A 25,542-nucleotide genomic window follows, 5' to 3' on the forward strand; every position below is an offset into this window, starting at 1 on the left:
ACTCTCACTTTCCTCATCCACAAATCTTTCATCCTCGCTCAAATTAATGGGGAAATCGTCGCTTTCTCGGTCCGAATCGCTCTCGTTGCTGGTGGCCATGATTGTAAACAATGTGCAGATGTGAGGAGCTCCACAACCTGTGACGTCACGCTACCCGTCTGCTACTTCCGGTACAAGCAAGGCTTTTTTATCAGCGACCAAAAGTTGCGAACTTTATCGTCGATGTTCTCTAAATATGGCAATATCGCGAAATGATCAGGTATGACACATAGAATGGACCTGCTATCCCCGTTTAAATAAGAAAATTGCATTTCAGTAGGCCTTTAACTTAATACTTAGTTTATGCAGCAATTCCAGCCTCAAGTTTTTTGAATACAATACCACAACCTTGGGACACCTATCTTTGGGCACTTTCAACCATTCCTCTTTGCAGCACCTCTCAACCTCAATCAGGTTGGATGCGAAGGTTTTCATCCAGGATGTCTCTGTACATTGCTGCATTCATCTTAGTCTAGTCTGGGAGGTGACCAAGACCGTGGTCACACTGTCAGAGCTACAGCATTCCTCTGTGAAGAGAGGAGAACCTTCAAGAAGGACAATCCACCAATCAGTGGCCAGACGGAAGCCATTTCTTAGTCAAAAGTTTTCCAGAATGTACCTGAAAGACTCTTAGACCATGAGAAACTAAATTCTCTGGTCTAATGAGACAAAGATTGAAGTCTTTGGCAAGAATGTTTGGAGAAAATCAGGCACCGCTCATCACCAGGCCAATACCATGCCTACAGTGAAGCATGGTGGTGGCAGCATCATGCCGTGGGGATGCTTCTCAGTGGCAGGAACTGGGAGACGAGTCAGGATAGAGGGAAAGATGAACGCAGCAGTGTACAGAGACATTCTGGATGAAAACCTTCCCATCCAAGCTGATGGAGCTTAAGAGGTGCTGCAAAGAGGAATGGTTGAAAGTGCCCAAAGATAGGTGTGCCAAGCTTGTGGCATCGTATTCAAAAAGACTTGAGGCTGGAATTTCTGCCAAAAGTGCATCAACTAAGTAATTAGTAATAAATTAGCCAAATAAAAAATACATTTATAGTTTATTATGAGGCATTGTGTGTGGAACTGTGTAGAGGACACAAATAAATGTATTTCATTTTGGAATAAGGCTGTAAGACAGTGGTTCTTAACCTTGTTGGAGGTACCGAACCCCACCAGTTTCATATGCGCATACACCGAACCCTTCTTTAGTGAAAAATAAAATGTTTTTTTCCAATTAAAGACAAAGTTATATGGTTTTTTTACTGGTGCACAAAATGAACCGTGCATGAACATCATCTTGTTCAAAGAACAAAACCAACACAGTACATGAACTCACAACAAATTACACACCTAATTAGAGGGAACATTGTTCGGGGGTATCCGTAATACGCCAATAGGGAGAAGTTCTTATTTACACGATGAGTCGGGTGTGTCTTGACCTCCGCGGCAGAGGCTCCGCCGAACCCCTGAGGCAGACTCACCAAACCCCTAGGGCAATGGTTCTCAAATGGGGGTACTTGAAGGTACGCCAAGGGGTACGTGAGATTTTTTTTAAATATTCTAAAAACAGCAACAATTCAAAAATCCTTTATAAATATAAATAAAAACCTATCTTTTTTTCCAAATAGTTCAAGAAAGACCACTACAATTGAGCAATATTTTGCACTGTTATACAATTTAATATATCAGAAACTGATGACATATTGCTGTATTTTACTTCTTTATCTCTTTTTTTCAACCAAAAATGCTTTGCTCTGATTAGGGGGTACTTGAATTTAAAAAAAATTCACAGGGGGTACATCACTGAAAAAAGTTTAAGAACCAATGCCCTCAGGCAGTGTTTTTCAACCTTTTTTGAGCCAAGGCACATTTTTTGCGTTGAAAAAATTCGGAGGCACACCACCAGCAGAAATCATTAAAAAACGAAACACAGTTGACAGTAAAAAGTTTAAAGTCAATTGTTGGGTATGACTTTAAAGCATAACCAAGCGTGCATCAATGTTGCTCTTGTCTCAAAGTAGGTGTACTGTCACCACCTGTCACATCACGCCCTGACTTATTTTGAGTTTTTTGCCGTTTTCCTGTTTGTAGTGTTTTAGTTCTTGTCTTGCGCTCCTATTTTGATGGCTTTTTCTCTTTTTTTGGTATTTTCCTGTAGCAGTTTCATGTCTTCCTTGACCGCTATTCCCCACACCTGCTTTGTTTTAGCAATCAAGAATATTTCAGTTGTTTTTTTCCTTCTTTGTAGGGACATTGTTGATTGTCGTGTCATGTTCGGATGTACTTTGTGGACGCCGTCTTTGCTCCACAGTAAGTCTTTGCTGTCGTCCAGCATTCTGTTTTTGTTTACTTTGTAGCCAGTTCAGTTTTAGTTTTGTTCTGCATAGCCTTCCCTAAGCTTCAATGCCTTTTCTTAGGGGCACTCACCTTTTGTTTATTTTTGGTTTAAGCATTAGACACCTTTTTACCTGCACGCTGCCTCCCGCTGTTCCCGACATCTACAACGCAATTAGCTACCGGCTGCCACCTACTGATATGGAAGAGTATTACACGGTTACTCTGCCGAGCTCTAGACAGCACCGACACTCAACAACAAGACATAATGTGCAGACTATAATTACTGGTTTGCAGAAAATATTTTTAACCCAAATAAGTGAAACTAGATTATCTTCTACGGCACACCAGACTGTATCTCACGGCACTAGCGCGGTATAGTGGTTGAAAAACACTGCCCTAGGGTTCGATCAAACCAAGGTTAAGAACCACTGCTGTAAGATAACAAAGTATGGAACAGGTGAAGCGCTGTGATTACTTTTAGGATGCACTGTAATATTTGTGCACACACCACTTCATGTCTAAATGTTGTGCATATGTGTTGTGAACAGTTCACCTGGACAGCAGGATGAAGATGTGCTCCATATTGCAACGGAGACAAAACACTGGACTGCAAGAAGTAAGAACAATTCAGAATATCACCAAAGATCAGACGGTTTGAAGGCACCGTCCTTACTTAAAGACACAGGGGATGGTGTCCACAGCCAGGTGATGGACGAACACCAGGTGAGCCAAGCTGGCCAGTGACTCTTTGGGGTAACGCACTTCCTCCTCTAAAAAGCCGGACTCTTTGCGTTTGGACAGAGGCCGATACACGAGGCGCGGCACGGACTCTCCGATAGTGTTGAGGTTGTTCTGCAGGAGGCACAAGAACACACTGGGCTGTAAAGTCACACCTGCAAATATAGCGTATTTTCCGGACCATAGGGCACACCCGGATTATAAGGAGCACCGCCGGTGAGCGTGTCTAGTCAGGTATTTTTTCATATTTCATATCACTTATGCGCACCAGATTACAGGAAGCATTAAAGGGGTCATATTATTTTATTTTTTTTCTAGATGTAAAACACTTCCTTGTGGTCTACATAACATGTAATGCTGGTTCTTTGGTCAAAATGTTGCATAGATGATGTTTTACAGATCATCTTTCTGACCGTCACTTCAGGATGCGCCGTTTTGTTGGCGGTCTTATTTACGTGGCTCACCTTCGGCAGCGTCTTTTCTCTGTCATCTTTGTTAGGACGGGAGTGAAAGAAGTGTCAAAAGATGGAGCTAACTGTTTTAATGGCATTCAGACTTTACTTAAATCAATAATGGAGCAGCATCTCCTCATCCGGAAACAACAACAACGTGTCCCGTGAAAAACCGTCCGACCGGAACTTTCTAATAAGTTCCTTGGGTGAATAATGTAAACTCACTACACCGGTATGTTTTAGCGAGTTTACTGACAAATATAAGTAAGAACTTTACACTACTTTATATTAGAAATGGCAACAGCAGAGGATGAATGTCCCATAACAAGAAGATAGAGAAAAAGAAGAAGCTTATCGACTACGGCATCGGCACGGACTACAAAGGCGTACTCGCGCAAATTTTCAGGACTTATGCAGATCCCAAATACAGATCAGCAGGTACCAGAAGGTAAGAAAAGTTGCATTTGCATAATATTGCGAAACAAAACGCCAATATTACCTTATACACACACACACCATAATAATACTCGTATGTTGAAGCACAGTACAATCCATCAAGCGGTGCGGCTTCGTAGCTTACCAAAGTCGTACTAAAACATTTTGATAGATTTTTGAGCGCCGTGTGTAATGTTCTATATTTTCAATGGAACATATAACATTTTGGTGTTGTTTACCTGAGTCATATTGCAGTCTACATGTATCTCTTATGTGTGACTGCCATCTACTGGTCACACTTATCATTTCACCATGTACCAAATACAATAGCTTCGAGGTCGGTAAGCACAACCAAAATTATTCCGTACATTAGGCGCACCGGGTTATAAGGCGCACCGTCGATTTTTGAGAAAATGAAAGGATTTTAAGTGCGCCTTATAGTCCGAAAAATACGGTAAGCAACTCACTGAATGCTAAATGAGGGACGGACGTCCTGGAGATGAGAGCCCGTAACCATTCTCCAATCAAATTGCTCTGGTGTCATCCTCTATGCTAGTGATGTGCTGATTGATACTGAAATATGTATATCGCTGATACCAGTTCCTTATGCTTTAATATCAAATCCAAATATTGATAATGAATATTGACCTCGACTGCGGATGTTGTGGATCGGTGGAGAGAATACTTCGAAGACCTCCTCATTCCTACCAGCACGTCTTCCTATGAGGAAGCAGGGCCTGGGGAATCTGTGGTGGGCTCTCCTATTTCTGGGGCTGAGGTTGCGGAGGTAGTTAAAAAGCTCCTCGGTGGTAAGGCCCCGGGGGTGGATGAGATCCGCCCGGAGTTCCTTAAGGCTCTGGATGTTGTGGGGCTGTCTTGGTTGACAAGACTCTGCAACATCGCGTGGACATCGGGGGCGGTACCTCTGGATTGGCAGACCGGGGTGGTGGTTCCTCTCTTTAAGAAGGGGAACCGGAGGGTGTGTTCCAAGTATCGTGAGATCACACTCCTCAGCCTTCCCGGTAAGGTCTATTTGGGTGTACTGGAGAGGAGCCTACGCCGGATAGTCGAACCTCGGATTCAGGAGGTTTTCGTCCTGGTCGTGGAACTGTGGACCAGCTCTATACTCTCGGCAGGGTCCTTGAGGGTGCATGGGAGTTTGCCCAACCAGTCTACATGTGCTTTGTGGACTTGGAGAAGGCATTCGACCGTGTACGGAAGTCCTGTGGGGAGTGCTCAGAGAGTATGGGGTAACGGACTGTCTTGTTGTGGCAGTTCGCTCCCTGTATAATCAGTGTCAGAGCTTGGTCCGCATTGCCGGCAGTAAGTCAGACCTGTTTCCAGTGAGGGTTGGACTCCGCCAAGGCTGCCCTTTGTCACCGATTCTGTTCATAACCTTTATGAACAGAATTTCTAGGCGCAGTCAAGGCGTTGAGGGTATCTGGTTTGGTGGCTGCAGGATTAGGTCTCTGCTATTTGCAGATGATGTGGTCCTGATGGCTTCCTCTGGCCAAGATCTTCAGCTCTCACTGGATCGGTTCGCAGCCGAGTGTGAAGCGACTGGGATGAGAATCAGCACCTCCAAGTCCGAGTCCATGGTTCTCTCCCGGAAAAGGGTGGAGTGCCATCTCCGGGTTGGGGAGGAGATCTTGCCCCAAGTGGAGGAGTTCAAGTACCTCGGAGTCTTGTTCACGAGTGGGGGAAGAGTGGATCGTGAGATCGACAGGCGGATCGGTGCGGCGTCTTCAGTAATGCGGACGCTGTATCGATCCGTTGTGGTGAAGAAGGAGCTGAGCCGGAAGGCAAAGCTCTCGATTTACCGGTCGATCTACGTTCCCATCCTCACCTATGGTCATGAGCTTTGAGTCATGACCAAAAGGACAAGATCATGGGTACAAGCGGCCGAAATGAGTTTCCTCCACCGAGAGATAGGGTGAGAAGCTCTGTCATCCGGGGGGAGCTCAAAGTAAAGCCGCTGCTCCTCCACATCGAGAGGAGCCAGATGAGGTGGTTCGGGCATCTCGTCAGGATGCCACCCGAACGCCTCCCTAGGAAGGTGTTTCGGGCACGTCCGACCGGTAGGAGGCCACGGGGAAGACCCAGGACACGCTGGGAAGACTATCTCTCCCGGCTGGCCTGGGAACGCCTCGGGATCCCCCGGGAGGAGCTGGACGAAGTGGCTGGGGGAGGGAAGTCTGGGCTTTCCTGTTTAAGCTGCTGCCCCCGCGACCCGACCTCGGATAAGCGGAAGAAGATGGATGGATGGAATATTGATACTTTAGTCATTGAAGATAATGCATATGATTATCAGGAACACATCGCAAGGTAGGGCAACACGGTGGTAGCCTCACAATACGAAGGTCCTGAGTAGTCGTGAGTTCAATCCCGGCCTCGGGATCTTTCTGTGTGGAGTTTGCAAGTTCTCCCCGTGACTGCGTGGGTTCCCTCCGGGTACTCCAGCTTCCTCCCACCTCCAAAAACATGCACCTGGGGATAGGTTGATTGGCAACACTAAATTGGCCCTAGTGTGTGAATGTGAGTGTGAATGTTGTCCGTCTATCTGTGTTGGCCCTGCGATGAGGTGGTGACTTGTCCAGGGTGTACCCCGCCTTCCGCCCGATTGTAGCTGGGATAGGCTCCAGCGCCCCCCGCGACCCCGAAGGGAATAAGCGGTAGAAAATGGATGGATGGAGTTTTGAAAAGGTCTTATTTTCAGGTCAGTACAGTGTTTACATGATATCGGGAGCACTACTGTGCACTTCATCTTACTAAAGATGAAGTGCCTTACTAAAACAAGTAAAGTACGTGTGTATCTGTGTTCGAGAACAGAGAACTACTGTCGAGTCAACCAGTGAAGTGAAGTGAATTATATTTATATAGCGCTTTTCTTTAGTGACTCAAAGCGCTTTTACATAGTGAAACCGAATATCTAAGTTACATTTAAACCAGTGTGGGTGGCACTGGGAGAAGATGGGTAAAGTGCCCAAGGACACAACGGCAGTGACTAGGATGGCGGAAGCGGGGATCGAACCTGTAACCCTCAAGATGCTGGCACGGCCACTCTACCAACCAGTGATGTCATGGAGGGCCGACAGAACTGAGGGAGTTGAGAACAGGATAGCAAACGTGTTTTCTGAGGAACACGGTGGGACTCGCGCAGGGTATTGAAAACATGACAAGACTGTTAATGGGACGCAGAAAAGTGGACAAGTTTGTTAGGTTGTCAGAAACTGAATCTGACTAAAAGTGAAACGATGTGCGAAATCTGTATTTTCAATTGACGTTAAAAAGTTAGTCGTACCAGAATCTCTGTGGCAAAATTCCTGAGCGGAGAAAAAGTCAACGTGTCTGGATCATTGAGCTGTACCTCCAGAAGAGGGCGACTCAGAGCGCTCATACAGCTGCAAAACAGAAACAACCATAAGATCAGACACTCGTACAATTGGAACATTAAAAAAATTAGCGGAACCTAAACTTTCTCACTTACAACTTCAGTAGCTCCACCCCCAGCTCTTCTTTATCCAATAACACCCCTTCAGTTGTGGCCAAAACCTTCTTGCCGTTCAAGCGCTCACTGGGCTTGCCGTTACCGATAAATGTGTCTTGTTGGGCCTCTTGAACGAAGGGCTTGACGAAGGTTGTTAGCGCAGCGCAGCAACGGCCAAGCGAGAAGTTGTCCTCCTCCTCTTGCTCCTTGGTGTGCGGCACAGGCAGTTTGGCGAGCTGGTCCAGGGCAGAGGACAACGCCATACCTAAAGATGCCGCCTTACGGCTGCCCAGACGCAACAGGACTGACAGCATTAAGACACGAGTTAGTGACACGAAGAATCTGCCACAAGGCTGTCCAAAGTTTTTCCACTGAAAAATCAAAGCATGTGAGGGCCATTTTGATAGTTTCCATTTTCAAAACCAATACTATATACATATTTACCTTTAATGCTCAGGATTCTAAGAAACATTACTGTCATATTGAGTAAAAAACATATTTTTGTGTTTGCAAACCTTACAAAAGCACACGTTTCTAGTAAAACTCACAAAGATACATTACTTCAGGCATTATTAGACATATTGTATGTTTGGTTTAGGAGTTATGCTTGAAAACATTTTTTATTGCTTCAAACACATTTTCTCAGGATTCTAAGAACATTACTGTCATATTGAGTAAAAAACTATTTTTGTGTTTGCAAACCTCACAAAAGCACATGTTTCTAGTCAAACTCAAAGATATATTTATTCAGGCATTAATAGACATATTGCATGTTTAGCTTAGGAGTTATGCTTGAAACATTTTTTTATTGCTTCAAACTAATTTTCTCAGGATTCTAAGAACATTACTGTCATATTGAGTAAAAAACAATGTTTTGTGTTTGCAAACCTTACAAAAGCACATGTTTCTAGTAAAACTCACAAAGATACATTAATTCAGGCCTTATTAGACATATTGTATGTTTGGTTTAGGAGTTATGCTTGAATATGTTTTTATTGCTTCCAACACATTTTCTCAGGATTCTAAGAACATTACTGTCGTATTGAGTAAAAAACTGTTTGTGTTTGCAAACCTTACAAAAGCACATGTTTCTAGTAAAACTAACAAAGATACATTAATTCAGGCATTATTAGACATATTGCATGTTTAGTTTAGGAGTTATGCTTGAAACATTTTTTTATTGCTTCAAACTAATTTTCTCAGGATTCTAAGAACATTACTGTCATATTGAGTAAAAAACTAATGTTTGTGTCTGCAAACCTTACAAAAGCACATGTTTCTAGTAAAACTAACAAAGATACATTAATTCAGGCATTATTAGACATATTGCATGTTTAGTTTAGGAGTTATGCTTGAAACATTTCTTTATTGCTTCAAACTAATTTTCTCAGGATTCTAAGAACATTACTGTCATATTGAGTAAAAAACTAATGTTTGTGTCTGCAAACCTTACAAAAGCACATGTTTCTAGTAAAACTCACAAAGATACATTAATTCATGCCTTATTAGATGTATTGTATGTTTGGTTTAGGAGTTATGCTTGAATATTTTCTTATTGCTTCCAACACATTTTCTCAGGATTCTAAGAACATTACTGTCATATTGAGTAAAAAACTAATGTTTGTGTTTGAGCCTTACAAAAGCACATGTTTTTAGTAAAACTAACAAAGATACATTAATTCAGGCCTTATTGGACATATTGCATGTTTAGCTTAGGAGTTATGCTTGAAACATGTTTTTATTGCTTCAAACTAATTTTCTCAGGATTCTAAGAACATTACTGTCATATTGAGTAAAAAAACTATTTTTTTGTGTCTGCAAACCTTACAAAAGCACATGTTTCTAGTAAAACTCACAAAGATACATTAATTCAGGCATTATTAGACATATTGCATGTTTAGCTTAGGAGTTATGCTTGAATATTTCTTTATTGCTTCCAACACATTTTCTCAGGATTCTAAGAACATTACTGTCATATTGAGTAAAAAACTAATTTTTGTGTTTGCAAACCTTACGAAAGCACATGTTTCTAGTAAAACTCACAAAGATACATGAATTCATGCCTTATTAGACATATTGTATGTTTGGTTTAGGAGTTATGCTTGAATATTTTTTTATTGCTTCAAACACATTTTCTCAGGATTCTAAGAACATTACTGTCGTATTGAGTAAAAAACTAATGTTTGTGTTTGCAAACCTTACAAAAGCACATGTTTCTAGTAAAACTCACAAACATACATTAATTCAGGCATTATTAGACATATTGTATGTTTGGTTTAGGAGTTATGGTTGAAACATTTTCTTATTGCTTCAAACACATTTTCTCAGGATTCAAAGAACATTGCTGTCATATTGAGTAAAAAACTAATGTTTGTGTTTGCAAGCCTTACAAAAGCACATGTTTCTAGTAAAACTCACAAAGATACATTAATTCATGCCTTATTATATATATTGTATGTTTGGTTTAGGAGTTATGCTTGAATATGTTCTTATTGCTTCCAACACATTTTCTCAGGATTCTAAGAACATTACTGTCATATAGAGTAAAAAACTTTTTTGTGTGTTTGCAAACCTTACAAAAGCACATGTTTCTAGTAAAACTCACAAAGATACATTAATTCGGGCATTATTAGACATATTGCATGTTTAGCTTAGGAATTATGCTTGAAACATTTTTTTATTGCTTCAAACTAATTTTCTCAGGATTCTAAGAACATTACTGTCATATTGAGTAAAAAACTATTTTTTGTGTCTGCAAACCTTACAAAAGTACATGTTTCTAGTAAAACTCACAAAGATACATTAATTCATGCCTTATTAGACATATTGCATGTTTGGTTTAGGAGTTATGCTTGAAACATTTTTTTATTGCTTCCAACGCATTTTCTCAGGATTCTAAGAACATTACTGTCATATTGAGTAAAAAACTAATGTTTGTGTTTGCAAACCTTACAAAAGCACATGTTTCTAGTAAAACTCACAAAGATACATTAATTCGGGCATTATTAGACATATTGCATGTTTAGCTTAGGAGTTATGCTTGAAACATTTTTTTATTGCTTCAAACTAATTTTCTCAGGATTCTAAGAACATTACTGTCATATTGAGTAAAAAACTATTTTTTGTGTCTGCAAACCTTACAAAAGCACATGTTTCTAGTAAAACTCACAAAGATACATGAATTCATGCCTTATTAGACATATTGTATGTTTGGTTTAGGAGTTATGCTTGAATATTTTTTTATTGCTTCAAACACATTTTCTCAGGATTCTAAGAACATTACTGTCGTATTGAGTAAAAAACTAATGTTTGTGTTTGCAAACCTTACAAAAGCACATGTTTCTAGTAAAACTCACAAACATACATTAATTCAGGCATTATTAGACATATTGTATGTTTGGTTTAGGAGTTATGCTTGAAACATTTTTTTATTGCTTCAAACTAATTTTCTCAGGATTCTAAGAACATTACTGTCATATTGAGTATAAAACTATTTTTTGTGTCTGCAAACCTTACAAAAGCACATGTTTCTAGTAAAACTCACAAAGATACATTAATTCATGCCTTATTAGACATATTGCATGTTTGGTTTAGGAGTTATGCTTGAAACATTTTTTTATTGCTTCCAACGTATTTTCTCAGGATTCTAAGAACATTACTGTCATATTGAGTAAAAAACTAATGTTTGTGTTTGCAAACCTTACAAAAGCACATGTTTCTAGTAAAACTCACAAAGATACATTAATTCGGGCATTAGACATATTGCATGTTTAGCTTAGGAGTTATGCTTGAAACATTTTTTTATTGCTTCAAACTAATTTTCTCAGGATTCTAAGAACATTACTGTCATATTGAGTAAAAAACTATTTTTTGTGTCTGCAAACCTTACAAAAGCACATGTTTCTAGTAAAACTCACAAAGATACATTAATTCATGCCTTATTAGACATATTGCATGTTTGGTTTAGGAGTTATGCTTGAAACATTTTTTTATTGCTTCCAACGTATTTTCTCAGGATTCTAAGAACATTACTGTCATATTGAGTAAAAAACTAATGTTTGTGTTTGCAAACCTTACAAAAGCACATGTTTCTAGTAAAACTCACAAAGATACATTAATTCGGGCATTAGACATATTGCATGTTTAGCTTAGGAGTTATGCTTGAAACATTTTTTTATTGCTTCAAACTAATTTTCTCAGGATTCTAAGAACATTACTGTCATATTGAGTAAAAAACTATTTTTTGTGTCTGCAAACCTTACAAAAGCACATGTTTCTAGTAAAACTCACAAAGATACATGAATTCATGCCTTATTAGACATATTGTATGTTTGGTTTAGAAGTTATGCTTGAATATTTTTTTATTGCTTCCAACGCATTTTCTCAGGATTCTAAGAACATTACTGTCATATTGAGTAAAAAACTGTTTGTGTTTGCAAACCTTACAAAAGCACATGTTTCTAGTAAAACTCACAAATACACATTAATTCAGGCCTTATTAGACATATTGTATGTTTGGTTTAGGAGTTATGCTTGAAACATTTTTTTTATTGCTTCAAACTAATTTTCTCAGGATGCTAAGAACATTACTGTCATATTGAGTAAAAAACTAATGTTTGTGTTTGCAAACCTTACAAAAGCACATGTTTCTAGTAAAACTCACAAACATACATTAATTCAGGCATTATTAGACATATTGTATGTTTGGTTTAGGAGTTATGCTTGAAACATTTTCTTATTGCTTCAAACACATTTTCTCAGGATTCAAAGAACATTGCTGTCATATTGAGTAAAAAACTAATGTTTGTGTTTGCAAGCCTTACAAAAGCACATGTTTCTAGTAAAACTCACAAAGATACATTAATTCATGCCTTATTAGACATATTGTATGTTTGGTTTAGGAGTTATGCTTGAATATTGTTTTATTGCTTCCAACACATTTTCTCAGGATTCTAAGAACATTACTGTCATATTGAGTAAAAAACAAATTGTTGTGTCTGCAAACCTTACAAAAGCACATGTTTCTAGTAAAACTCACAAAGATACATTAATTCATGCCTTATTAGATATATTGTATGTTTGGTTTAGGAGTTATGCTTGAATATGTTCTTATTGCTTCCAACACATTTTCTCAGGATTCTAAGAACATTACTGTCATATAGAGTAAAAAACTTTTTTGTGTGTTTGCAAACCTTACAAAAGCACATGTTTCTAGTAAAACTAACAAAGATACATTAATTCAGGTATTATTAAACATATTGCATGTTTAGCTTAGGAGTTATGCTTAAAACATTTTTTTATTGCTTAAAACACATTTTCTCAGGATTCCAAGAACATTATTGTCATATTGAGTAAAAAACAAATTTTTGTGTCTGCAAACCTTACAAAAGCACATGTTTCTAGTAAAACTCACAAAGATACATTAATTCAGGCCTTATTAGACATATTGTATGTTTGGTTTAGGAGTTATGCTTGAATATGTTTTTATTGCTTCCAACACATTTTCTCAGGATTCTAAGAACATTACTGTCATATTGAGTAAAAAACTAATGTTTGTGTTTGCAAACCTTACAAAAGCACATGTTTCTAGTAATACTAACAAAGATACATTAATTCAGGCATTATTAGACATATTGCATGTTTAGCTTAGGAGTTATGCTTGAAATATTTTTTTATTGCTTCAAACTAATTTTCTCAGGATTCTAAGAAAATTACTGTTGAAATGAGTAAAAAACTAATTTTTGTGTTTGCAAACCTTACAAAAGCACATGTTTCTAGTAAAACTCACAAAGATACATTAATTCAGGCCTTATTAGATGTATTGTATGTTTGGTTTAGGAGTTATGCTTGAATATTTTTTTATTGCTTTAAACACATTTTGTCAGGATTCTAACATTACTGTCATATTGAGTAAAAACACATTTTTGTGTTTGCAAACCCTTACGTTTGATCCTGGGGACCCAGAAGAGTCTCAGTCATGAACAGTTTTAAAAATAAGTCATATAATTTTTCTTTAATTCAACGATTGGATCTCTAGATCAACTTCAGATCTATCTCTTCATATAAAGTTTGTTTTTATTCTTTGTTTTATGGCAAAAACACAAAATATGCAAACATTTTTCCCAAAAAGAATGTCAAAGCGTAATATTTTATGTAAAGTAATTGGAGCCTTAAAAAGGTCAATAATTAATAACAACATTGATTTTAAGAATATATGAGTTTTTTTTTAACAATGACAGTTTTAAAAAAATCCCACTCTTTGGGATCCAAAAGGGACCCCACTCATAAACGTGTTCAAAATAAGTCATAAATGTTTTTACTTACAATGCTTAAGTCTCTAGATCAGTGTTTTTCAACCTTTTTTGAGCCAAGGCACATTTTCTGCGTTGAAAAAATTCCGGACGCACACAACCAGCAGAAACCCCCCCAAAAAATTAAACTCAGTTGACAGTAAAAAGTCGTCGCAATTGTTGGATATGACTTTAAAGCATAACCAAGCATGCATTACTATAGCTCTTGTCTCAAAGTAGGTGTACTGTCATGACCTGTCCCATGACCTGTTTTTTGCTGTTTTCTTATGTGTATTGTTTTAGTTCTTGTCTTGCGCTCCTATTTTGGTGGCTTTTCCTCTTTTTTTGGTATTTTCCTGTAGCAGTTTCATCTTTTGAGCGATATTTCCCGCATCTACTTTGTTTTAGCAATCAAGAATATTTCAGTTGTTTTTATCCTTCTTTGTGGGGACATTGTTGATTGTCATGTCATGTTCGGATGTACATTGTGGACGCCGTCTTTGCTCCGCAGTAAGTCTTTGCTGTCATCCAGCATTCTGTTTTTGTTTACTTTGTAGCCAGTTCAGTTTTAGTTTCGTTCTGCATGGCCTTCCCTAAGCTTCAATGCCTTTTCTTAGGGACACTCACCTTTTGTTTATTTTTGGTTTAAGCATTAGACACCTTTTTACCTGCACACTGCCTCCCGCTGTTTCCGACATCTACAAAGCACTGCTGCTACCTACTGATATGGAAGAGTATTACACAGTGACTCTGCTGAGCTTTAGACAGCACCGACACTCAACAACAACACATCATTTGCAGACTATAGTTACTGGTTTGCAAAAAATATTTTTAACCCAAATAGGTGAATTTAGATAATGTCCCACGGCACACCAGACTGTATCTCACGGCACAGTGGTTGAAAAACACTGCTCTAGATCAACTTAATCTCTATCTGTCGATTATTAGTAAAATGTTTTATGCTCATTGTCAAACCTAACTTATGGTTTCCAAAAAAAAAAATTCAAAGTAGACTATTTGCTGTAAAGTCAGCATATGAGCGTTGCATAGGTCAATAATTCATAACAACATTGATTGTGATTCATTATTATTTTTTGAGCAATGACAGCTTCAATGAAAAAACAGCCTGCATGGCAGCTTTGTGTTATTAGTCAACTTTTCAACTTGTTCCTGTTACATTTCACCTGTTTGCTCTTTTATTGCACATTTTTTTCTTTTAAAATGAGCTATGGGCCACACTATGGACACCCCTGATCATCGAGTCTAGATGATGACTCTCCAAACCTTTTTGTAGAGGCTTCAACAGTAGATTGAGGCTTTCTGCTATGGCGACAGGTTCCTCTTGCTCCAGCTGCTCCAAAAGGCCAATCAGCAACTCTTTTGGTCTGCAGGCCTAAGAAGGACAAACGTCTATGAAATACTTGGACAAGTAAAGAAAGAAGAAAAACAGGTAACAACCTCAAGGAGGTGATTGAAAATGGCCAGGCATTGAAGCAGATTCTTGTCTTCCTTCTTCAATAGAACCTGGACCAGGGGAGGCAGCAGGTTCCATCCCATGCATCTCACTATGTCCTACAGGATAGCAGTTACATAAGTGAGTACAGCACAGAATGTATTTAGATGACCCAACTCAAACAAACTGCAACCAACTCCAAAAGACCATGTGTCAACAAAACCGGCTCACTGAACTTTGTGAATGTAGTAAGAAATGTCCATGCACCACACAAACATCAAAATTACACCCATTTAAATCCATTACAAAGCATGGTGGCAAAATACAAAACACTCTCTCCACACTTATCCATGTTTAGTGCATTTTAGCTACTTGATATTTCTGTTTGATTACAAAACTTTAATGAGGTCGTCACAGAAGTAAACAAGGTAGGAGTCAAACTTTCACATACTCTTAATATCCAATTATATTAATCATTATTTATATATAATTTATAACAATATATGTATTATATATATACATATATAGAGAGAGAGTATATACAGTACTGTATGTGTGTGTGTGTATAAGAATATGATATACATAAATATGTATATATGGGATTGTGTGTATATTATATATGTATGTATATATAAGTATATATGTATGTACACTATATGCGTGTGTATTAGGGCTGCAACAACTAATCGATTAAAATCGATTATAAAAATAGTTGGCGATTAATTTAGTCATCAATTCGTTGGATCTATGCTATGCGCATGCGCAGAGGCATTTTTTTATAAACCTTTATTTATAAACTGCAACATGTACAAACAGCTGAGAAACAATAATCAAAATAAGTATGGTGCCAGTATGCTGTTTTTTTCCAAGAAAATACTGGAAAGGATAGAAATGTAGTTGGTCTCTTTTATCCGATTATTAATCGATTAATCGAAGTAATAATAGACGGATTAATCGATTATCAAATTAATCGTTAGTTGCAGCCCTAGTGTGTATATATGTATGTACCGGTATAAAGTATATACAAAGTACATATATCAAATCAAATCAAATCAAATCAACTTTATTTATAGAGCACATTTAAAATTTACCACAGGGGTAGCCAAAGTGCTGTACAATGAGCAGGTTAAAAGATAAAACGAGTACCGAGCAAACACAACACAACACAAACAGAACACGATAAAAAATAAATAATTAAAATAGAATTAATAAAAACATAAAAACATAAAAACAGGATCACAGCAGGTGTATTATGGGGCGCCATTGCAGGATGGATATCACTCAGTGTTAAAAGCCATGGAATAAAAGTATGTTTTTAAGAGAGATTTAAAAACAGGAAGAGAGGAGGCTTGTCTAACACTCAGGGGTAGGTCGTTCCAGAACTTGGGAGCAGCAACGGCGAAAGCTCTGTCACCTCTAAGCTTCAGCCTTGTGTCAGGGACCGTCAACAGCAGCTGATCGGCTGATCTTAAGGATCGGGTGGGGCAGTAAGGCTGAAGGAGGTCGGAGAAATAGGTTGGCGCGAGGTTGTTTAGACATTTAAAAACAAATAAAAGGAGTTTAAAATGTATTCGGTAACGCACAGGGAGCCAGTGAAGGGACGCTAAAATAGGGGTGATGTGCTCACGTCTGCGGGTCTGTGTTAGCAGACGAGCAGCAGAGTTCTGCACGAGCTGCAGGCGGGCGAGGGAGGCCTGGCTAATGCCTACATACAGGGCATTACAATAATCAAGACGAGTCGAGATAAAAGCGTGGATTAATTTCTCAAGATCATGTCTTGATAGAAGCGGTTTCACTTTCGCTATTTGGCGTAATTGATAAAAGCTTTTTTGAACGACGCTGCTGATTTGTTTTTCGAATTTAAAATCTGAGTCAAACTTTACCCCCAGGTTTGTGACAGAGTCGCTGAGATACGGGGTCAGAGTGCCGAGGTCAACGTTGGGGGAGGGAGAGCGACTTGGACCGAACAACATAACTTCTGTTTTATCTTCATTTAGGCTCAGGAAGTTAGCTGAAAGCCAGACTTTGATGTCGTGCAGGCAGTCAATAAGACGTTGAACCGTGTTATTTTGTGCCATGGGAAAATAAATCTGGCAATCATCGGCATAAAAATGAAATGCAATACTGTACTTCCTAAAAATAGAACCAAGGGGGAGAAGGTAAAGCGCAAATAAAATTGGGGCAAGGATTGAGCCCTGGGGGACCCCATGTGGTAAAGGAGCTGTGGACGACATAAAACTGTCTACTTTTACACAAAAACTCCTGTCGGTTAGGTACGACCGGAACCAGTTGAGGGCGGCGCCCTTAATGCCCACACAGTTCTCAAGACGAGTGATTAAGGTGGCGTGGTCGACGGTGTCGAACGCAGCAGACAGATCTAAAAGCACCAGGACAACATATTTACCAGAATCAGTGGACAGGAGGATATTGTTAAAAACTTTTAGAAGCGCTGACTCTGTGCTGTGGAGGGCTTTAAAACCGGACTGGAACAGCTCAGTGATACCATTATCCTCTAAGAAGGGCAACAACTGACTGTAGACAACCTTCTCTAATATTTTGGAAATGTATGGAAGATTAGAGATAGGTCTGAAGTTAGAGAGGAGAGAGGGGTCGAGGCTGGGTTTTTTAAGTAGAGGTCGTACCACTGCATGTTTAAACTCTACTGAAACTATTCCAGAAGAGAGGCTACTATTGATAATGTTAAGGACACTTGATCCAATAGTAGCAAGTACCTCCTTAAACAGGCGAGGTGGGAGGGCATCTGCAGGAGAACCAGAGGGCTTCATATGACTAACTGTGTCACTTAAAAAAGAAAAGGACACCGGCTCAAACTGATGGAAAACAGAAGAGAAATGCAGGGGAACAGAAGGGTCATATGAAGGCTGAGATAGACTGGCTCTAGTTGACACAATTTTGTCAGTGAAAAAATGGAGACAATTTTCACAGAATTCAAAAGAAGCATCAAAACCAGCAGATTTGGGAGCATCAATGACAGTGTTAATAGTTTTAAACAGAACTCTGGGGTTGTTACAGTTAGAAGATATAATCTGAGATAGATATATATTCATTTCTGCTTTTACAGTCATCTGAAAGGAAAACAGGCTTTCTTTAAAAATGGCAAAGGACACATGCAGCCTGTCTTTTTTCCATTTTCTCTCTGCTCTTCTACATACGCGCCTGGCAGCCCGAGTGACGCCATTCAACCAGGGCTGAGGCGTGGCTTTAGCGCGGCGGCATTTGAAAGGCGCGATCGTGTCCAGTGTTTGTAAACAGATAGAGTTGAACCCAGAAACCAACTATTCAGTATTCAGACACACAGATGCTGCAGAATTATCATCACAAAGAGTCGAAAAAATAGAGGAGAACCGAGCAGGAGACGAAGAATTAAACATGCGAGAGCGTTGGGGCGGTGCGCACAATTTAACTGGACACTGCGTGGCAATGTCAAACAGGATCGGCATGTGATCAGAGAACACAGCGTCGCAAATGTCCAAATTAAAAACACACAAACCATACGAGAGCACTAAATCGAGTGTATGCCCGCGTTCATGTGTAGAACCACACACAGACTGTACAAAGTTAAATGAGTCGATTATATTCAGGAAGCTCCTGGAAAGCGGCTCATCTGGACAGCAGGTGTGAATATTAAAATCACCCACAATAAGGACACGATCATATTTGGGCAGGATTTCAGCCAGAAATTCAGAAAAGTCAGTTATAAAGTCTTTGTGGTACTTGGGTGGTCGATAGATGACGGCACACAGGACGACATCAGAAAGACCCATATGTATGTATGTATATATGTGTATGTGAATATATTTGAGTGGGTGTATATATACATATATATATATATATATATATATATATACACACACCGGTATATATATATATATATATATATATATATATATATATATATATATATATATATATATATATATATATATATATATACACACGTGTGTGAGTGTATTTGTGTATTTATGTATGCATGTGTTTATATATATATATATATATATATATAATGTGTATGTATGTGAGTGTGTGTGTATATATATATAATATGATATACATAAATATGTATATACAGTATGTAGATATATGTGATTGTGTGTATACATACCTGCCAACTACTCCGGTTTTCCCGTAATTAGTACGGTTTTCATCAACCTATTCCGGGTTACGGTTGCAGTGATAAAAAAATACGGTTTTTCATTCATTAAAAAAAAAATATTTTTTTAAATGCGCGAGGCTATTTATAGCACCGCTGCCAAGCACGAGGCACCTGTTGCCATTGTTTCCAAACGAGCGAACGATCATGGAATCAGCCGGAGAAAAATCGCAAACGAGTCTTAAACCGAAAAGAAAACTGCAGTCATTCCGTGAAGAATATTCAAAAGCCTATCCGGGAATAATTATCCGTTCCAAAAAGGGTGAAAACTACGCGAATTGCACCTTGTGCAGACAAGATTTTTCGATCGGACACGGAGGAATTAGCGATGTAAAAGACCACGTTGGGACAAAAAAACACAAGTCTAATGCCGTTGCTAGCGATACAAGTGGAAAACTTTCAACGTTTTTCGGATTTTAGCCACAAAAAGGTAATGACACCAATTGGAATTGTTTAGTACTGTTATACTGTTAAAAGTGTTTATACTATTTATGCTTTCAAGTCCAAGTTGAAGAAATCTTGTTAAATGTTGACAGCATAACTACCAAAATACAGAAGTATGTCCTTAATATTTTTGCAGTGCTATTTCTGTTGAAAAGTTAAAATGATTACATTAGAGATGTGATGTGCCACTTTTCAAGTGTCTGATGGCTTAAATTAATTTTCATTAATTTTTCATATTTTGAATTCTTTTGAAAGGCTTACAAAAAAACTACATTTGAATTGTAATTCCATGCTATTGACAGGACTATTAATTTTAATGAAGTTAGCTTACCATGTTTACAGTATGATAATTGTGATAGAAATGTGAATTTTAGGCACAGAATATTTTTTACAATTGAACAAGGCAGTAGATTATACAAGCTTGGACAGAAAGTTAATAATGACACCAATTTTTTTTTTAATGGAATTGTTTAGTACTGTTTTACCATTTGTTTACTGTAAAAAGTGTTTATACTGTTTATACTTTCAATTAACAAATTGAAGTCTTGTGAAAGGTTGACAGGATAACTGGCATTAACTGTCAAAATAATTTCAAACTATTGAAGTTAGCTTACAGAATAAACATGTCAATCAACCCATATGATTTTTGCTGTAATATTTTTGTTTTGAAAAGTCACTGTGACTGATAGAAAAGTGATGGTTTTATCAACATTTTAACCTGTCTGAATGCTAATAATCATTTTGCGCCGGGGGGCGAAGCCTGAACCCCCCACCAGGCCCCTGGACCCTGGCTACTAGGTTTTTCTGATTTCAAAAGTTGGCAGGTATGTGTATATATATGCATGCATTATTGTACAGTATATATATATATGCATGTGTATATATGTATGTTTATATACACAGTACATATACGTATATGTATGTATGTTTATATATATGTTTATTTGAATATATATATATATATATATATATATATATATATATATATATATATATATATATATATATATATAAAATGTAGGAACCAGAAATATTAATAACAGAAAGAAACAACCCTTTTGTGCGAATGAGTGTGAATGAGTGTAAATGGGGGAGGGATGTTTTTTGAGTTGGTGCACTAATTGTAAGTGTATCTTGTATTTTTTATGTTGATTTAATTTATTTAAAAAAAAAGTAATTTATTTTTTTATTTATTATTTTTTTATTCTCATGCGGCCCGGAACCAATCGATCCACGGACCGGTACTGGGCCGCGGCCCGGTGGTTGGGGACCACTGATGTAGACCACAAGGAAACGTTTTCAATTTAGAAAAAAATATATAAAATAATAATATGACTCCTTTAATGTGCCCTATAATCCGGTGCGCCTTATATATGAAAAAAGATCAAAAATAGACCATTCATCGGCAGTGCGCCTTATAGTCCGGTGCGCCCTATGGTCCGGGAAAAAACGGTAATTGTATGTGGATTCTTACGTTGGCAGTCTTTGAATCAGGATCTGAACGAAACAGCAACTGTGTGTTTCCTGCATTTGCCACAAGATACAATTAAAGGCCTACTGAAACCCACTACTACCGACCACGCAGTCTGATAGTTTATATATCAATGATGAAATCTTAACATTGCAACACATGCCAATACGGCCGGGTTAGCTTACTAAAGTGCAATTTTAAATTTTGCGCGAAATATGATGCTGAAAACTTCTCGGTATGATGACACCTGCGCGTGACGTCACGGATTGTAGAGGACATTTTGGGACAGCATGGTGGCCAGCTATTAAGTCGTCTGTTTTCATCGCAAAATTCCACAGTATTCTGGACATCTGTGTTGGTGAATCTTTTGCAATTTGTTCAATGAACAATGGAGACAGCAAAGAAGAAAGCTGTAGGTGGGAAGCGGTGTATTGCGGCAGGTGTTGTGCCGGATAACGCACCCCCGCCGTAGAATGCACCCCCTGACTGTTGTGCCGGATAACACAGCCGGTGTTTCATTGTTTACATTCCCGAAAGATGACAGTCAAGCTTTACCATTGGCCTGTGGAGAACTGGGACAACAGAGACTCTTACCAGGAGGACTTTGAGTTGGATACGCAGACCCAGTACCGTGAGTACGTTTCCAAACATTTGATCGCTTGCCCGTACGTGCGTGCCGCTATGTGCATGTCACGTACGTAACTTTGGGGACTTTGGGGAAATATATGTGCTGTATGAACTTTGGGGAGGTGAACGGTACTTTGGGCTGTGGGATTGAGTGTGTTGTGCAGGTGTATTGTTTTGGCGGGTTATATGGACGGGAGGGGGGAGGTGTTTGTTATGCGGGATTAATTTGTGGCATATTAAATATAAGCCTGGTTGTGTTGTGGCTAATAGAGTATATATATGTCTTGTGTTTATTTACTGTTTTAGTCATTCCCAGCTGAATATCAGGTCCCACCCGCCTCTCACAGCATCTTCCCTATCTGAATCGCTCCCACTGCCCTCTAGTCCTTCACTCTCACTTTCCTCATCCACAAATCTTTCATCCTCGCTCAAATTAATGGGGAAATCGTCGCTTTCTCGGTTCGAATCGCTCTCGCTGCTGGTGGCCATGATTGTAAACAATGTGCAGATGTGAGGAGCTCCACAACCTGTGACGTCACGCGCATATCGTCTGCTACTTCCAGTACAGGCAAGGCTTTTTTATCAGCGACCAAAAGTTGCGAACTTCATCGTCGATGTTCTCTACTAAATCCTTTCAGCAAAAATGTGGCAATATCGCGAAATGATCAAGTATGACACATAGAATGGACCTGCTATCCCCATTTAAATAAGAAAATCGCATTTCAGTAGGCCTTTAATTTATCTGTATCGGCCTTAAAAAAAACAGGAAAGAAAATATTGTGCATCCCTACAATTAACAAGACAAGACATTGTGCCGTTTACCAGATTCTTGTCATCCAGGACTATACTGAGCACTTGAGCGCTGTTTCCTTCCTCGATGCATGTTCGCCCAGCGGTCATGAAGACGTCGTGGTCCTCAGTTGAGTACTGGTCAGTGGAGAGGGCTTGCTGGGTGACCGACACACAAAAAGGGCATCAAGTTAAAATTGCAAGTCCCTAATAATTGTGCCGCCCAAAGTGCCATAGGGACACTGCATTGTAGCAGTTTACTTGTGTAAACATTCATTTAATTCACAAGCTAATAGTACATTTAAAGGCCTACTGAAACCCACTACTACCGACAACGCAGTCTAATAGTTTATAAATCAATGATGAAATCTTAACATTGCAACACATGCCAATACGGCCGGGTTAGCTTACTAAAGTGCAATTTTAAATTTAGCGCGAAATATCCTGCTGAAAACGTCTCGGTATGATGACGTCAGCGCGTGACGTCACGGATTGTAGAGGACATTTTGGGACAGCATGGTGGCCAGCTATTAAGTCGTCTGTTTTCATCGCAAAATTCCACAGTATTCTGGACATCTGTGTTGGTGAATCTTTTGCAATTTGTTCAATGAACAATGGAGACAGCAAAGAAGAAAGCTATAGGTGGGAAGCGGTGTATTGCGGGCGGCTGCAGCAACACAAACACAGCCGGTGTTTCATTGTTTCCATTCCCGAAAGATGACAGTCAAGCTTTACCATTGGCCTGTGGAGAACTGGGACAACAGAGACTCTTACCAGGAGGACTTTGAGTTGGATACGCAGACGCGGTGCCGTCAGTACGCATGCAGCTGCGGCTTCCAAACATTTGATCGCTTGCTCGTACGTGCGTGCCGCTATGTGCATGTCACGTACGTAACTTTGGGGACTTTGGGGAAATATATTTGCTGTATGAACTTTGGGGAGGTGAACGGTACTTTGGGCTGTGGGATTGAGTGTGTTGTGCAGGTGTTTGAGTTGTATTGGCGGGTTATATGGACGGGAGGGGGGAGGTGTTTGTTATGCGGGATTAATTTGTGGCATATTAAATATAAGCCTGGTTGTGTTGTGGCTAATAGAGTATATATATGTCTTGTGTTTATTTACTGTCTTAGTCATTCCCAGCTGAATATCAGGTCCCACCCGCCTCTCACAGCATCTTCCCTATCTGAATCGCTCCCACTGCCCTCTAGTCCTTCACTCTCACTTTCCTCATCCACAAATCTTTCATCCTCGCTTAAATTAATGGGGAAATCGTCACTTTCTCGGTCCGAATCGCTCTCGCTGCTGGTGGCCATGATTGTAAACAATGTGCGGATGTGAGGAGCTCCACAACCTGTGACGTCACGCTACTCGTCTGCTACTTCCGGTACAGGCAAGGCTTTTTTATCAGCGACCAAAAGTTGCGAACTTTATCGTCGATGTTCTCTACTAAATCCTTTCAGCAAAAATATGGCAATATCATGAAATGATCAAGTATGACACATAGAATGGACCTGCTATCCCCGTTTGAATAAGAAAATCGCATTTCAGTAGGCCTTTAATCAACACTCCTTTGATGAAATGAAATTGTAGGCTTTGAATGAACTCACACATCTCTGGACCACATCACTGAACTGATCTAGAGCCATTCTGTTTCTCTTCACGCAACAGTCCTGAGAAAGAATAAACACAAAGTTAGACCTGGCTGAAGAAAAAGTTGTGCAAGACAGGCCAATTAATGAAACTAAGCAACAACTTCACTGGAATCAAACGAGTGAAAGCTAGCTTTGTTCCAGTCTAAAATTAGCTTAGCCACTAGACAGTTAAGAAAACATTTTAAAACACATCCTAAGTTTAAAAATGCATTCCCCAATACTTACGTATTTAGGTAATCATACAAAAATACTACGCAGAAACATTTGTGGCTTCATTTCTCAAAGACCACACGAGATGGTGAGACGTCCGGGTTCGAGTTTTGCCGCTTCTGGCTTGCCGTAGATAAATGACGTCATGGGTCGAAGTTGAAATCCTACCAAACAGAAACAACATGGAGTCGGAGGAGAGAAGAATTGTCTCTAAAGCGGCTAAAAAAGGTAACTTCTTGAATTAAAAAAAACCTCTAAAGTACGACAACTCATCGTTTAACGTATTGCTGCTTGTCGTCGCAGGTGGAAAACACAACAAAGCGCAAAACGTTGAAGAGGACGCCATAAGGTGTGTGGAGACATGTGTTAGTTCCTTATTTAACCCTTGTGTAATGTTCATATTGTTGTTACTCAGCCAGCGTTTGTGGGTCTGGTGGACCCGTTGCGTTTTGTGGCTTTTAATGCCTCACAATCAAACACTTTTATGTTAAAATACTGAACAGATGTTTACCTTATCCCAATAAACATCTGTTCAGTATTTTAACATAGTAAATAGTAACATGAGTAACAACAATATGAACGTTGCACAGAAGATTTCTCTGCCAGTTTCTGCATCCCACAGGGATTCTTCTTTTGTGTTTCTGCACCTGCGGTTCCCACAGAAGGTTGCAACATTATTTGTCAACACTGTCTGCTCTCATTTTCTCGCACATTTGACCCTCTGATGTTCTGTGTACCTACACCAGGGGTGCTCACACTTTTTCTGCAGGCGAGCTACTTTTCAATTGATCAAGTCGTGGGGATCTACCTCATTCATATATATCATTTATATTTACTTATTTATGAAATATATGTTTTTGTTAACAAGTTAAAGGTGTTTAATGATAATGCAAGCATGTTTAACACATATAGTTAATATTGTTAATAAATTAAAGGTGTTTAATGATAATGCA

At 39.0% G+C, this 25,542-nt stretch overlaps 2 protein-coding genes across 2 annotated transcripts in view; one reads left to right on the forward strand and one right to left on the reverse strand.

Moving 5' to 3' along the window:
- The window catches only part of glmna (glomulin, FKBP associated protein a), a 46,217-nt gene extending 21,469 nt beyond the window's left edge, over positions 1-24,748 (reverse strand). Inside the window, exons 1-9 of the mRNA XM_061941144.2 lie at positions 24,605-24,748; positions 24,335-24,397; positions 22,761-22,886; positions 15,231-15,344; positions 15,057-15,165; positions 7,483-7,786; positions 7,297-7,396; positions 3,044-3,222; positions 2,924-2,977 (exon numbers count right to left, since the gene is read on the reverse strand). Of these exons, the coding sequence (XP_061797128.2) occupies positions 2,924-2,977; positions 3,044-3,222; positions 7,297-7,396; positions 7,483-7,786; positions 15,057-15,165; positions 15,231-15,344; positions 22,761-22,886; positions 24,335-24,373 (1,025 nt within the window). The 5' untranslated portion in view covers positions 24,374-24,397; positions 24,605-24,748. The remainder of the gene's footprint in view (positions 1-2,923; positions 2,978-3,043; positions 3,223-7,296; positions 7,397-7,482; positions 7,787-15,056; positions 15,166-15,230; positions 15,345-22,760; positions 22,887-24,334; positions 24,398-24,604) is intronic.
- Positions 24,705-25,542, forward strand: part of rpap2 (RNA polymerase II associated protein 2) — a 45,715-nt gene continuing 44,877 nt past the window's right edge. The window contains exons 1-2 of the mRNA XM_061941155.2: positions 24,705-24,817; positions 24,893-24,938. Coding sequence (XP_061797139.2) covers positions 24,727-24,817; positions 24,893-24,938 — 137 coding nt within the window. The 5' untranslated portion in view covers positions 24,705-24,726. The remainder of the gene's footprint in view (positions 24,818-24,892; positions 24,939-25,542) is intronic.

Source organism: Nerophis lumbriciformis, linkage group LG03 (genome assembly GCF_033978685.3).
Source record: "Nerophis lumbriciformis linkage group LG03, RoL_Nlum_v2.1, whole genome shotgun sequence".
NCBI lineage: Eukaryota > Metazoa > Chordata > Actinopteri > Syngnathiformes > Syngnathidae > Nerophis > Nerophis lumbriciformis.